General features: G+C 39.5%; 1 protein-coding gene across 1 annotated transcript; it reads left to right on the top strand.

The window, feature by feature from the left end:
- Positions 1-560: 560 nt before the first annotated feature.
- GJB7 (gap junction protein beta 7) lies at positions 561-13494 on the top strand. Its single transcript, XM_059399236.1, has 2 exons — positions 561-688; positions 11388-13494. Exon 2 carries the CDS (start codon positions 11415-11417, stop codon positions 12105-12107), a length of 693 nt encoding a protein of 230 aa, XP_059255219.1. The 5' UTR covers positions 561-688; positions 11388-11414; the 3' UTR covers positions 12108-13494.
- The last annotated feature ends 2603 nt before the right edge of the window (positions 13495-16097 follow it).

Here is a 16097-nt window from a genome sequence, read left to right as displayed (position 1 = left end):
TTTTTTAAGATTTTATTTATTTATTTGACAGAGAGAGAGATCACAAGTAGGCAGAGAGGCAGGCAGAGAGAGAGGAGGAAGCAGGCTCCCTGCTGAGCAGAGAGCCCGATGCGGGCCTCGATGCCACCATGACCTGAGCTGAAGGCAGAGGCTTTAACCCACTGAGCCCCCCAGGTGCCCACTTTCTGAATTTCTAAGAATAGCATATATGATATGAAGTCAAAGTATATTCATCAAAGATACATTGACTTAAATTGTTCTTTTGCCTATTGTCTTTGGTAGATATGTTCTGATAAATAATCTTGGAAAATCGTTTAAAGAGATGAAACAACTCTCATTGTTCCAGTTTCTTTGTGTAGATGATTACAAGGTTTTATAAAAAGAGATATTCAATGAACTGAATGTACGTGAATGGCCTTGTGTTAGTTTTTCCAGTTTCAATTCTCTTTTAACATTTATTGTAAACAGCAGAGACCCAAGAGTTCTCATCTAAGTTATGAGCCAAAACAAATGATCAGGTTACACCTGTTTGGCTTATGCTACCTTGGAAACTGCTGGACTCCATTTGCCTGAGCTTAAAGCAATAGCTTCCTCTCTGGGAAATAATAAAATCAGTTCATGATTTTTTTAATCAAATGAGCAACCAACCGACTGGCTCTCTTCTTAATCTCCACATCTGTGTCAAGAGGTAAGTTAAGCTTATTTCTCTTACATTACGGTTTGTTTATTTAATGGGAAGATGGCATTTCTTGTAATCAGGTAGTCATTACCTCTTTCCAAAAAGTTTTGCTGAGAGAAGTAATCCTAATTATTACAAGCTAGATGTCCTGCTATCCAGTTTTGTGCCGCATCACAGATGCCCCTTTGGGATAAGCTACCTCTAAGAAAAAATTGCCCATGTGGAATGTGTGATGGATCTGAGGGCTTTGGCGGCTGTGGCCAAGTCGGAACACCTGGCTTGAACACATCCACTCATGTGAATGAGTGGGACTTGAGGGCATAGAGGAACAGCACAGGACCTCTCGTGGCCCCTTCTGTGTGGCTTGAGGACAAATTTTGCTCTGTTCCTAAGAGGGGGGACCTCTAAAAAATGACAGTGCCTTGGGACCCCTTTGTGGCTCAGTCAGTTAAGCATCTGAATCTTGATTTCTGCTCAGGTCATGATCTCAGGGTCCTGGGATCAAGCCCTGCATCTGGGCCCTGTGCTCAGTGGGGAGTACCCTTGGGTATCTCTCTCCTTCTCCTTCTACCCCCAATCCTCGCTCACGCACACTCTCTAATAAATAAATAAATCTTTAGAAATTATTTTAAAAATAAAAAATAAAAATGGCAACGCCTTTATTCTGACAGGAAATTAAAATACCAGGCAAGCAGTATATATATATATATATATATATATATATATATATATATATATATATACACAGATAGATATACATATATATCTATCTGTGTGTGTGTTGGCCCGTGTGGGTACTGTTCTACTCAGTATTGTTCATGAACCTTTAGTGTTGACAATTTATTTTTTTTAGTATACCATTATTTATATGTATGAAACCTAAAATTAGATGTGAAGTAATTTTATAATCACAGGTTAATCCTTAGACTTATAGCTCTTATGATCTATATTTATAAAAGAAAAATCAAACATCACAAAACCAATAAAATTAAAAATTAAAGTTTAGTGGACAAAAGATATGGTTTGGCTGAAATTAAATACTACTTATTAAGAGAATAAGATACTGACAGCAGAATCCCAGATTCTTTTTCTTTAATATCTTATTTATTTATTTGACAAAGAGAGAGATCACAAGTAGGCAGAGAGGCAGAGAGAGAGGGGGAAGCAGGCTCCCTGCTGAGCAGAGAGCCCTGTGCAGGGCTCAATCCCAGGACCCTGGAATTGTGACCTGAGCTGAAGGCAGAGGCTTTAACCTACTGAGCCACCCAGGTGCCCCCAGAAGCCCAGATTCTTTGAAGTTGGTCCTACCTGTTGCACTGTGGGTCAGGTTATGGCTTTTTCTCCCACCACTTGTCTCCATTCAAACTGCCAGCAGGCTTCATTCATTCACGCTGCACTCTCAATAGCCTATGAGTACTGAAAGCCTGTGGCAGTCCTCAGGTATGAGCTAGTCATCCAGCATTGGTCTGTTTGTTTAAGACCATAAAGACAAAATATACACACGTAAACTTCTCACAAACCCTTGAGAATCTAATGACAACCCCTCAGGGTCACAGATCATGGACTGAGAAACACCTTGCTTTAGGGATTTTCCAGACAGGTTATTGCTAAAAATGAAAATGCCTTGTATTAAAACAGGGGGTTTTATGGAATTTGCAAGTGTCAGCAGGTGGTGGAAAGAGGCCCTTGAGAACAAACTATTCTTCAGAGGTTAAATAATTTGTGTACAGGGTAGAACAGAATTATTAGAGAACCAGAAAACCCAGCATGCTTCAGGGAGCTGGAGATCAGTCATTCAGGATCTGTGTTCTGCTCCTGGGATTTCTTTCTTTCTTTCTTTCTTTTTTAATTTTTAAAAAAGATTTTGTCTATTTATTTGACAGGGAGCGAGATCATAAGCAGGCAGAGAGGCAGGCAGAGAGAGACCGGGGAAGCAGGCTCCCCACTGAGCAGAGAGCCCCTTGCGGGACTTGACCCCAGGACCCTGAGACCATGACCCTGAGACCATGACCTGAACTGAAGGCAGAGGCTTAACCCTCTGAGCCACCCAGGCACCACTGCTCCTGGGTTTTCTACTGATTTGGGGGAGTCTTGCACAAACCCCTTTCTTCTCTGAGTTTCTCTTTCTTTATCACCACACACAGACCTTAGCTGCTTCACAGGATGGAGGTGGGGGATACATGAGATGCTGAGAGACACTTTGGAAATGCTCAAGCACTACCTAAGGGCAGGTACTGTTATTACTGAGACATGAAAGGAGCTGAGTGTGGAAGCTGACACCGTTTTCAGGGCTTGTCCCTGGCAGTCTGCAAGGATATTGGAAATCCAGTGCCCCTCAAACCCAAGTTTCAAAATAGCACTTTCAGAGCAGGACTCTAGCTCCTGGCAGTGTTTTTGTGCCCATTCAGAGCATAGAGAAGGCACTTGCTTGCAGATAGCTGAACCACACTGGAAGTGAGGCTTCAGTGTGGGGGGAGTTGGTGGCATAGCAAAGGCTCACTTAGCAATAAGTGAAGGACAGGTGGGCAGATGCTCAGTCCCAAAGGCTTAAAAAACTCAGGTGTATGATTCACCCCAAGGTGAGTCAGCTCTAAGGGACTCATTAACCAAACCCAAAGGGGCCTGATTTATAAGGTGGCTCTCCAGAGACTGGAACTCTTGTATGTAGTAGCAGGAGAATATCCTTGCACAGTTTAGGGAATCTTTTCAGCAAGAAAGTTATGACTCAGTGGTTGGTAAATTGGAGGAATGAGAATCAAATGACTGTAATGGACATTTAATCTAGGATGTAGAAAATTCTGACATGTTAACTATCCTTGCTCCTACTCTATGGTTATTGCAACTAATTTTCTCAACTAAAACTTGTACATGTTCTCATTAGCTCTGACATCAGCATATTTGCAATAGGGTTGTCCCAGAAAATCCAGAATCCTTGGTTGCAGAAAGAGTGTTGGAGTGTTTTATATTTGTACATTTTCCCTGTACATAGAAGTAGGCAGACACTGAGAAGGTCTACGTAGTTTCTACTCACCTAGCATTCATGCGGAGCTCTATTCTCCTGTTGACCTTTGCTGCTGCATCATTATGCCAGGCCCACATGGTTGATTAGCTTGTTTCTTCGTTTACTATCAACTTTATTTAGGGACACTCTAGTTGCTATGATGGGAAAATAAAATTCCAATTTTCACCTTGACGTTTAGGGTCTTACATAATTTTACACCCTTATATCTACTAATATTCTAGTATTTTCCAGATTATCCCAGGAATATAGGACAGATGGCCTTTTTGAGATAGTTTTCTTATACGAATTACTAATCTTTTCCAATGATGCTTTTTAGTTATTTCACACTCAAAGGAGGTATTTGTCTCCAAATTCTGAGTTACTTGATTTGGTCTGATTATGCTTTCCCTCCAGGATGTCATGTTTTATGGAGGCCTGTGACTGAGGCCTGTGTCAGTTAGTAGAGGGCACCAGGGTGGCTCAGCTGGTTAAGCATCTGCCTTGAGCTCAGCTCAATGATTCCAGGGTCCTGGGATGGAGTTCCACAGAGCTTGCTTCTCCCTCTCCCTCTGCCTACAATTCCTCCTGCTTGTGCTCTCTGTCTCTCTCTCTGCCAAATCAATAAATAAAATCTTTAAACAAAATCAGTTAGTAGAACCTCAGTATAGCTGGTAGAGGATTTTTTGTTGAGCTTTTGGGGGTCTTTCAACTTTCACTGGTTTGATAATGATGATGATATTTAAATTGGTATTTGTTATGCATCAGGTGATATCCCAAGTGCTTCAAATGAATTTATTCATTTATACCTATTTACTCATAGCTATACTAACACAAATTCCTTCTAAGAGTAAACTCTGACATGTACAAATTTATTTCTTCCTCATATTCATTTGGTTGTGACTCCTGGATATGCAACACGCAGGGGACAGTCATTTTAAATTTTACATTTTAACACAATTCTTATCCAAAATCTCCATTTTGAGGATCAGCTCTCTGCTGTGAAAAGAAGGGTCCAAACAATTTGTCAATCATTATTCTTAAAGCATTCCCACTCCTCATCCCCACAGAGCATGGGCGTATGTGCAACCACATACCCTCTGTCTCCACTTCCCAGATACATTTCATCTGGGAATTTTAATAGAATTATGAAATAGTTGTATCAACATTAATGCCAATAATAAAAAAAAACCCTTGCTATAAGCTTAAGATTTGAATTATATGAGTAAATAGGAATGGATGGATATTTCCTACTAATATTGATATTAGAGATGACAGCAAAGTGATATGAAAATTAACCTCTCATCTTTTAGCTCAATATTCTTAGTGTGATCAGTGTGAAGAATTAAGGCCCTTGGCGACTATATGAGTGATTCATTCTATGGCAAAGAGCAAAGAAATTTGAGATTGAATAATTCACCTGAGAATCAACATTCAATTTTGCTGTTTCCTTTTTTCTTTTCCTTTCTGTTCTGTTCTGTTCTGTGTGTGTGCATACTTCACGAAATTTTTATATTTCATCTTATGTTCCCAACATCTTATGTTCCTAACAAACTTCATGAAGTCAGCTTGAAAAATATTAGTATCCCCTTTTTATGGACAGGGAGAATGAACCCTCAAAAAAGTGAACTTCTTGTCTATAGTGACATAGCACAGGACAGCCCACTGTGACCTCTAAGGCTCTATGTGACCTGGCTGGACCTCCTTTTCCAGCCTCATCTCAGACCATCTACTCTTCACTCACTAAGGTCCAGTCACATGGACTTTCCTTCTGTTCCTCAAACACGTTAAGTTCATTTTGTCCAGCCATTCCATTTTCCTCGGATGTTCTTCCTCATAGCTTCACATAGTTGACTTCTTACCACTTGGGGTTTCATCTGAAGGCCACTTCATTAGAGAGCTCTCCCATGGCCTCCCAGTCCAAAGAGACTCTCCTGGCCCCATCAAAATTACATCATTCTGCTTGTGCTTCTTCACAGTCTTCATCATTATCTGATATTCTGCATTTATTTATTGTCTCTCTCCTTCTCTAGAATATAAGCTCTATGAGAGCAAGGCCCTTCTCTATCCAGCTCAGTCTTGTATCTCAGCACCCAGAGCATATACTTGTCACAGTTCTTTTTTTAAGGGAGAGAGAGAAAGAATTGGAGTGAGAGAGAGAGAGTGAGAGTGAGCAAGAAAGAGTGGGTGGGGAGGGGCAGAGGGAGAGGAAGAATCTCAAACAGGCTCCATGCCCAGAGCAGAGCCCAATGTGGGGCTGGATCTCACAACTCTGAGATCATGACCCGAGCCAAAGTCAAATTGGATCCTTAACCTACTGAGCTACTCAGCTGCCCCTTTCTTTTATATTTTAAAAACTGTCCTCATCCTAGTAAATGTGAAGTAATATCTCATTGTAGCTTTGATTTGCATTTTCCTAATGACTAATGATGTTAAGTATCTTTTCATGTATTGACTGGCCATTTGTATGTCTTCTTTGGAGTTATGTCTTTTCAAATATTTTGACCATTTTTGAATTATTTTTGTTGTTGAGTTTTAGTAGCTCCTTACATATTCTGGATATTAAAACCTTACCAGATACATTACATACAAGTATTTTTTCTCACTTTGTGAGTTGTCTTTTGGTTTTTGTAATAATGTCCTTTGATGAACAATGGTTTTTAATTTTGATGAAATCCAATTTATTTTTTTCTCTTTTGTTGTTCATGCTTTCAGTGTCATATCCAAGAATCTATTACCAAACTCAAGATCATAAAGATTTACCCCTTTGTGTTCTTCTAAGAATTTTATGGTTTTGACTCTCATATTTAGGTCTTTGATCCATATTAAGGCAAGTTTTTAAATGGTATAAAGTAGAGATCCAACTTCATTTTTGTTCATATGGAAATCTGATTGACCCAGCACCTTCTTCTCACCTCCACTTTTAATTCAGATAAGATGTTTGGGGAATATTTGCAATTTCCCAATATTATTCCTGATATTAGTAATACTGAATATTTTACTTCCTGAAAATATTTGATTAATTGAATTTTCCAAACTAAATTCTTGTGCAGTTAACTGCTAGTTCTTAAGAGAAAAGAGAAAGTCACAGGAGAACTAGTACATTAGAATTGGCAAGTAGAAACTCTTCAAGGTAGTTATCCATAGTGGTTTAAGAAAAGAGATAATTTAAAGAGTTTTATTAAAGATAAAGCGATAATCTGAATTATTATTTAATGACGTTGGGGTGCCTGGGTGGCTCAGTCTGTTATGTGGTTGCCTTCGGCTCAGGTCATAATCCCAGGGTCCTGGGATCAAGCACCATGTTGAACTCCCTGCTTAGTGGGGAGGCAGCTTCTCCCTCTCCCTCTGCCTGCCTCTTTGCCTACTTGTGCTCTCTCTTTATCTTGTGGTCAAATAAATAAATAAAATCTTTTTTTTTTTTTTTTTAAAGAAAGAGATAAGAATGATGAGCTAATGATTTCAAACTAATAATGACTGCTTTCAAATGCTTAAAGGGCCATTATATGAAGATTCCTAACTTACCCACCTTCATAGGAAAAAAGCTAGGGAAAAAAAAATATATATATATATATACTTACAATTGGAAAGACTTCCAATTTGACATCGAAGAAAGGCTTTTAATGGCAAAATAATAATGATGATGATAATAATAATAATGCTTATGGATCACTTACCATGGGTCAGACTCTGTTTTGAGCCCAACATGGCTGGTACTATTATCATCAAAGCTGAACTTGGACTTGAACCTGAGGAGTCCAACACTGTGCCCAGGCTTTTATTCACTGTGCTAAACTACCCTTGTTAAAATTGAACTAACATTAGAACACCTTTCTCTCCTGAGAAAAGCCATGGTCTTTCCATTAGCAGAGAACTTCAAAATAGGATAGATATTTATCAGCCAAATGAAATTCATAATCCTATCACATTTGATGGTATCAGTCTTCCAATTCTACTCAAACACCAGTTGCTTTTTTATTGCTCTCCTTTTAGCAAAAAAGTCTGAATCTACTCTTGCCTTCCTCCCTTCTCTAAAATGCCCAGCAGGGTGGCTTTCAAAGGCTTTGTAACATTAATAAATACCCTTTTGAATAATATGGACAAATGCTCAATGACACATGTTACAGGAAAACATAATACCCTTTGTTTTCCCTTCTTAATCTTTGGGACTTTGTTTTATAATTCATGGAGACATTAACCTTTCAGGTGGATTTGAGAATCCTTTTTATTTAATACAATTTTGTTTGTATTCTGAAAACCCAAGGACAGTGAAGTATTTATTCCCTGCTCAATAGAGCACTGTGTACATGTGTCTTTGTTTTCTCTGAAACGTCTCTTAACCTTCGTACATTTCCTCAGGGCTCTAGTGTGTGGGCTTACTACATATTGTTCTCTCTATAAGAGGCAATGTGACATGCTCCAACAGGTGTGCTGCTATAACAGTATCCCAATTTTCTTAACATCCTCATTCCCCTCACACCACCATTTCCATGATACTCTTTCAGCTGAGCTATAGAGAAAGCAAAAACTAATTAATTTTTGTAATAGAAAGCAAGATCTGAAATGGCAAGGATTTCACCTGAGAAATCATAAAGTATATGAGTGGCAGACCTGGAGTTCTAGCCCACATCTTCCTTTTTTTTTTTTTTTTTTAATAAATCATAGTACTTTTTATTTTTATTTTTTTTCACAGGTGAATTGTACCAAACATTTATTTTTTTAAATTTTTATTACATTCAATTAGCCAACATATAGTACATTAATTTTTTATTTCTTTTCAGTGTAACAGTATTCATTGTTTTTGCACCACACCCAGTGCTCCATGCAATCCGATCCCTCTCTAATACCCACCACCTGGTACCCCAACCTCCCACTCCCCCGCCACTTCAAACCCCTCAGATTGTTTTTCAGAGTCCCTGGTCTCTCATGGTTCACCTCCCCTTCCAATTTACCCCAACTCCCTTCTCCTCTCTAACTCCCCTCATCCTCCATGCTATTTGTTATGCTCCGCAAATAAGTGAGCCCACATCTTCTGATGAGAGAGTTAAGAGAAGTGATTTTTACTCAGAGAGATTTTGCTTCATCTCCACAGGGCACATTTGGAAATGTATGGACTACATTTTTGGTTGTCTGAACTGGGGGCAGGAGGTGGTACTACTGGCATTTAACTGGTAGAGGCCAGGGAGACTGCGAACCACCTACAATGCACAAGACAGCCGCTCCCACAAAGAATTTATCCGGACCCAAGTTTAATAGCGCTACTGTTGGGAGGCTCTGTTTTAGAGTGATGGAAATTGGATTTGAACGCTGCTCTGCATCTTACTCAGTACACATGGGAAAGTGGCTTCATTTTTTAGAATCTGCTTTCTCATCTGAAAGAACAAAACATCCACCACCATAAGCAAACAAACCCAAGCAAAAGCAAACAGAACCCCACTTTCCAGAGTAGTTGTGAGAAACCAACTTAAAAGCACTGAACAGAGAGTGCTGAGCATACAATGGGCCCAACAAAAAAAATTCGGGGCCACACCACAGCATTCAATTATAAGACAAGATAGAAGCCAGGAAGACATCACTGATATGAAAAAGAAGGCTCCCTAGCATCCTATCAACTTTTTAAAACTTTTAAAAATAGAAAATTCAATTAATTAACATACAATATATTATTAGTTTCAGGCATAGAATTTAGTGATTCATCAGTTGCCTATAACACCCAGTGCTCATTACATCAAGTGCCTTCTTAATGTCCATCACCCAGTTACCTCAACCTCCAAACATCTCTCATCCAGCAACCTTCAGTTTGTTTCCTATAGTTAAGAGCTTCTTATGGTTTGCCTCCCTCTCTGTTTTTATCTTGTTTTATTTTTCCTTCCCTTCCCCTATGTTTTTTGTTTCTTAAATTCCACATGAATGAAATCATATGGTATTTGTCTTTCTCTAACTTATTTCACTTAGCATAATACCCACTAGTTCCATCCACATTGTTTCAAATGGCTTGATTTCATTCTTTCTGATGTCTGAGTAATATTCCATTGTGTGTGTGTACACACATACATATATATATACACACACACATATTTTATATACACACACATATATACATATAAATATATCTCTCACATATTCTTTATCCATTCACTTGTCTATGAACATCTGGGTTCTTTCCATAGTTTAGCTATTGTGGACATTGCTTCTATAAACATTGGGGTGCATGTACCCCTTCAAATCACTATTTTTGTATCCATTGGGTAAATACCTAGTAGTGCAACTGCTGAGTCATAGGGTAGTTCTATTTTTAACTTTTTGAGGAACCTCCATATTGTTTTCCAGAGTGGCTGCACTAGTTTGCATTCCCACCTACAGTGTAAGAGGGTTCCCCTTTCTCCACATCCTTGTTAAAATATGTTGTTTCCTGACTTATTAATTTTAGCCATGCTGACCTGTGTGAGGTGGTATCTCACTGTGGTTTTGATTTGATGCCAAGTGATGCTGACCATTTTTTCATGTGTCTGTTGGCCATCTGTATGTCTTCTTTGGAGAAATGTCGATTCATGTTTTCTGCCCATTTCTTGACTGGATTTTTTGTCCTATCAGCTTTTATATGGAAAAGAGCAAAAGAGATGGAGAGAGGTGCAAGATAATTAAGCATCATCAAGGACATAGTATGAGGAGACCAGAAGAGATGATGAGACTGGAAATGGAAAGGTGTGGGAAGGATGTATAAGTGAGAGAGATTTCGGCAGTGACCTGGAAGGAAATTTGAGAGATATTTAGGAGGAATTGGAATTTGGAGAGCAATTAAAAAGGGGCATGAGAGAGGAGTCCAGGATGTATGTGGGATATCCAACTTGGGCGCTTGGGTATTGGTGATGCCATTGAACAAGAAAATCAAAAGGCAGGATAGATAATAAATTCAGCTGTAGATATAACAATTTTTAGATGCCTGGGACATATTTAAATGCTAACCAAGAGGCAGTGAGGTCTGGAAATCTGGGGAGGAGCCAAAGATTTGAGAGTTAGGAGTCTGAAAGTAATAGTTGAATCCATGGGAATGGGCTGTAGAGCTGGAATGAGCATTTTGAGGCAAGATGAGACGGACCCCTCCCTCTAGACTGGGTGGAGCAAGTTAAGTTGGGCAGGGATGTAAGTGGGTCTGGAAGGGTGAGGAAACATGAGTTTGAAGAAATTCTTATTGGAGAGAATCATTTTTCACTATCAGACTGTAGGCAAGCTCAGCTGTTGATATAAGATATGGGACACAAAGGGAGGTAAGTGCAGTGACTAACCTTTAGGGATTGGGGAGGGGCACTAACAAAGTGGAAAAAGTGAGTAGAGATTACAACTTCAAGAAGTGGGTATGTAAGGGATATCTCAAGGTACCAAGGTTACCTTGGGATTCATATCTGAATTTTTCTAAATTAGTAACAGAACACATCCATCTTTATAGAGAAGCAATAAACTGAAGAATTTGTTTGTTTGAAAATGGGTATAGTGTGTGCGGGGTCACCAACCAAATTCCAAATTGAACTGGGCATGAGATCAATTGTATATACAGACTAATTGTGTTATCTCCATGCTTGAAAGTGAGTCCTCAACATCCAAAGTTGAAATTTGAGTTTCTTTTCCACAATCCCATAATCAAGTAAGACAGTGAAAATGATAAATGAAATAAAAATAAATGAATCATGATGAAATTGTTTTCTTTTGCAGAATCTTACCTTCTTTTGAACCCAAGTCATGAGTTGGATGTTCCTCAGAGACCTCTTAACTGGAGTAAACAAATACTCAACTGGCATTGGACGGATTTGGCTAGCTGTTGTGTTCATCTTCCGTTTGCTGGTCTACATGGTGGCGGCAGAGCATGTGTGGAAAGATGAGCAGAAAGAGTTTGAGTGCAATGTGAAACAGCCTGGTTGTGAAAATGTGTGTTTTGATCACTTCTTCCCCATCTCTCAGGTCAGACTTTGGGCCTTACAACTGATCATGGTCTCCATGCCTTCACTTCTGGTGGTTCTACATGTAGCCTATCGTGAGGGTAGAGAGAAGAGGCACAGAAAGAGACAGTATGTCAGCCCAGGTATGATGGATGGGGACCTGTGGTACACTTACCTTATCAGCCTCATCGTTAAAACTGGTTTTGAGATTGGCTTCCTGGTTTTATTTTACAAACTGTATGATGGCTTTAGTGTTCCCTACCTTATGAAGTGTGACTTGAAGCCTTGTCCCAACACTGTGGACTGCTTCATCTCCAAACCCACCGAGAAAACCATCTTCATACTCCTCTTGGTTATTATCTCATGCCTGTGCATTGTGTTGAATTTCATTGAACTGAGTTTTTTGGTTCTCAAGTGCCTTATTAAGTGCTGTGTCCAAAAATACTCTAAAAGTCTTCAGTCCTCAGCATGTGAGCCACAACCTCAGATATGTTGAATGTGGTGAGATGGGAACTCCTCCCTTACTCCAGAATCGCCATTCGAATTTGGCCACAAGCTCACCCCATCAAGATAAAACAAAGCTACTTTTTGACACGCAAGAGGGTTAGACAAGGAAAACCGGCATCCTTTCTGAACAAGATCTGAGCTACACTAGAAAACAAAGGGCATCAACCTTCATAGGATTTGGGATTCCTTTTTTTTTTTTTTTTAATTTTCAATATGTGCTCAGTTGTATACACTAGACAGAGATCTCATTATTGTAGGGTTCTAGTGGGTACGTGAATTGTGTTTGAATAGTTAATTGCAGATTAGTCTGAAGAAATTCAACAAGCAGCATTCTTTTAAATGCTTAGATCCGTCAACCGGAAGATATAAAAAGTGACACTTCTGAAAATGTGATGGCCTCCAAGCTGAGGTTGAAGCACTGGCAATCTTTCCAGAGTGGCAGCCTAGGCTCCCCTCACTCAGCCCTACTTAATATCTGCAGAGAAAGAGTATGTTGAGGGTGGGGCAGCAGCTAACCGAGGGCACACAGAAGCACACACAATGACACTCAGTAAGAAGGCCTGGCCTGGAGAAATGGCCACAGGGCCCAGGACTCTGCAGGTCACGACTCCCTAGTTGTAAGTGGACTAGGGGAGAGGGAAGAAAGCCATCATTTGTGGTCTCCAAGTTGATACAATATTACCAGGAGATATTCCACTTAAGCCTGAACTAGGAGGCACCTGAAAGGGTTACTCTAGAGACACAGAAGCAGGTCCCAAAGAGTACATTGACCTGAAGCAGGGTAGGATCTAGAAAGAGAACATACCCAGCTTGATAATTACTTGGCACTTCTACCATTGAACATTGAACTACTTTGTAAATTTCTGTATTTGTTGTATTTGTTTTTTATAATCAGAAATTCAGAATGCATTCCACAATATATCATAGTTTGCCCACAATTTACTAGTACATCTCTATCTAGATAATAAAATGTGTACTGTGCTATTACATTGGTGTGAGAAATGTAAAAAATCAAATAAAAATGTTTATTATTACTTGATTGGGAGCCTAGATTTTAGGCTCCCAATCAAGTAAGATTGTTTTTAAGAGAGAGGGAGAGGGCACATGAGCATAAGGGGCGCTGGTGGGAGGCAGAGGGCGAGGGAAAGAGAGACTCTTAAGCAGGCTCTACACACAGCGTGGGATCCCACAACCCTAAGGTCATGACCTGAACGGAAACCAAGAGTCAGAGGCTCAACCAAATGACCCAACCAGCGACCCCTTACTTTCTCATGTTCTTTAAAAAATCACAGATATATTATTTTTGGATTTAATACTCTAATGGATGTGCACTTATCCAGAATAAAAATGAAGTGGTTTTGTTGTGTTGTCTGTCATTGATATTGTTACTTGATTGCACTATTATTATTCTGTGAAATAAACCTTTTCTGACAGTTTCAGAACACGATTTGCAACCCTGTTTGGTAATGATAGCTCAGAAATCATTCTTCCCCACTGGGAATTTTTTAATGAGACTACAGTGCATAAAAATGTAATTTTAACTGAAACCGATTTTGTCATGTCTTCCATGGCCTTGCCCTCTTCAGCAGAAAGCCACTGCAATTCATGCATAATGAAGGTTATTTCTGTCATTATCTACAAACTGTGTCACCAACAGTGGTCATAATCTGCCTTAAAGACTGTGCCCTGGACAACACAGAGAAAGGTGAACTTTGTGTCTTTCAATTTATGCCTCAGATCCCACACTGTTGCACTCATAAGGCTACATCCATTTGATATGAAAACACCTCAGCTTCACAAGTGCAGATAACCACTGAAGGCCTCAAAGGAATACATACAAATTTTTGACAGTGATGGGGCTTAAAGAAGTTTAAGGTTTTTGAGGCCCCGATCTTAGCACAGAGTCTAGAAAATTGGGTTTCAGTGCACAGAACTGGAATGGAGACGGTTTTTCAGTCTGAGAGTAAATTTGCTGTCAAAGATGTTTTGAGGAGCTCAGTCTCTTAGCATCAGTTATGACAACAAATTTTGCTCTGGGGAAAAGAATGGGTGGGACATATGCTTTGCTTGCTCTCCCACTGCACATGGAGAGAAAATGGAAAGGTAGCAGGAGAAAGGACTGTGAATAAAGTTGTTTAGACAAGAAGGGGAATGATTTTTAAAAATTTTATTCCTATTTTTATAAAGATTTATTTGACAGAGAGAGAGAGAGAGAGAACGAGAGAGAGATCACAGGTATGCAGAGAGGCAGGCAGAAGGAGAAGGGGAAGCTGGCTCCCTGCTGAGCAGAGAGCCTGATGTGGGGCTTGATCCCAGGACCCTGAGATTCTGCGATCATGACCTGAGCCAAAGGCAGAGGCTTCACCCACTAAGCCACCCAGACGCCCCCTTTTTTCCCCTTTAGAAGATGCAAAGCATTTGATTGAAACTGGCACTTAAATTTTGACATCTTTATTGTTTCTCTTATCAATAAATTAAAATTTATTGAGCTATGATCAATATGAAAAAGACACTGTGCTGTACCTTCAGAGATCTATAATTATGGCCTCAAGAAAATCTCCACTTTCGTGGAGGTGCATGGAGGTGAAAATGGGGGCAGGAGGAGAATTTCACACTTGTGTCCTGGATTGACATGGTCACCTCACTTGACTTGACCCCCCTACAACACTGATGCTCAGAAAGTAGGCAATAACCTTTGAACCCCACGATTCAGTCACTTCCTTTCAGGGATATACATCTAGTAAAAGTAGAGTTAGTGATCAACCATGGTTTTTCCTTAAACCACTTTCTCATCTCATCAGTCTTCCCAGATCACTAAACAGTTATCTTCTTAATGTCATTCAAGCCATTCCTGAGCTACAAGTTACTTTGGCTTTCTACACTCATCCCCCAAATCTTTCTGGTTACGGATTTTGTCTGTGGCCACAGGGTTTCCTTCTCATCGAAGCTGGAGGGAATTTTTTTTTTTTTTCAAGTGCCTGTATGAAAGAATGCCTAGGGCTATGGTTCCAGGCTTTCCAAGGAAATTAAATCAACTTCCTCAAGACAGAAAGATTGCAAAGTTAGGAGGAGAGGAGAAAAAGGCAAAGACCTGAGAATGTTTGAATTGTTCAATCATGCTGTTCTGACACAGGCTCCCCCCCTTCCCACTCCACCCCAGCTTTCTGCAGTTCAGTTAAATGAAAGATGAATTCCCCATTTTTGCGTAAGCTGGTTTAAATAGGGTTTCTGTATCTTGCAACTGGAAGAATCATAAAAAAACCATGTTCTTTATACATTTCTTTCCCATACAATTAAAAAAAGAGGAGGAGGTAGGACACTTCTCTTGTACTTACTCTCCCTTTTTAGGCATCGAGCATCCTAACTTTTACATGTGTCTATGTATAGAATGTTTGAGTGAATAGGGGGAGAGATGTGGAAGGATTTCAACATTGGTTACGATAAAGGAGAGAGAATTATTTTTCTTGATAAGTCTTTTCACTTTTGTGTTCTCAAAAATTTAATAAAGAAAATAAAGCAGTTAAAAGCCCAAAGTGCCCCATCCCAACATAGGCATAGCACACCTTCCTCAAATACTGATGCCAACTTATTTCTAGTTTATATTTTATTTCTGTATATTGCTATATTAATAGCACAGAGCACAAAAGAGAGGGTGTGTCCCATTTCTGTAAAAAAAAAAAAAAATGGTGAGGAAAGCAAGAACCACTGGTGGAGCGTTTAAAGGCAAAAAGTGTCAGCATTCCTTTGGATTTTATGACAAAATCCCAAGGAAGGTGTTCTGGGAGAAACTGACCAGAAGCTCTTTCTTTAATATAAAATTGGGTCTTTCTCACAGAGCAAATCTTCCTTCAGCTGTAAAGGATAACGGTGATTGTGGGGAGTTCTGAGAAATTTCCACAGACCTATCTTGTCTCCACTGTGTCAGGGAAATGTTCTTATTCTAAGTAGATTAAGATCATTTTTTAAAAGGCTGCGATAT

Source organism: Mustela nigripes, chromosome 5 (assembly GCF_022355385.1).
Source record: "Mustela nigripes isolate SB6536 chromosome 5, MUSNIG.SB6536, whole genome shotgun sequence".
NCBI lineage: Eukaryota > Metazoa > Chordata > Mammalia > Carnivora > Mustelidae > Mustela > Mustela nigripes.
Note: the sequence above shows the minus strand (reverse complement) of the source record. Positions and strands in the feature narration are given on the sequence as shown.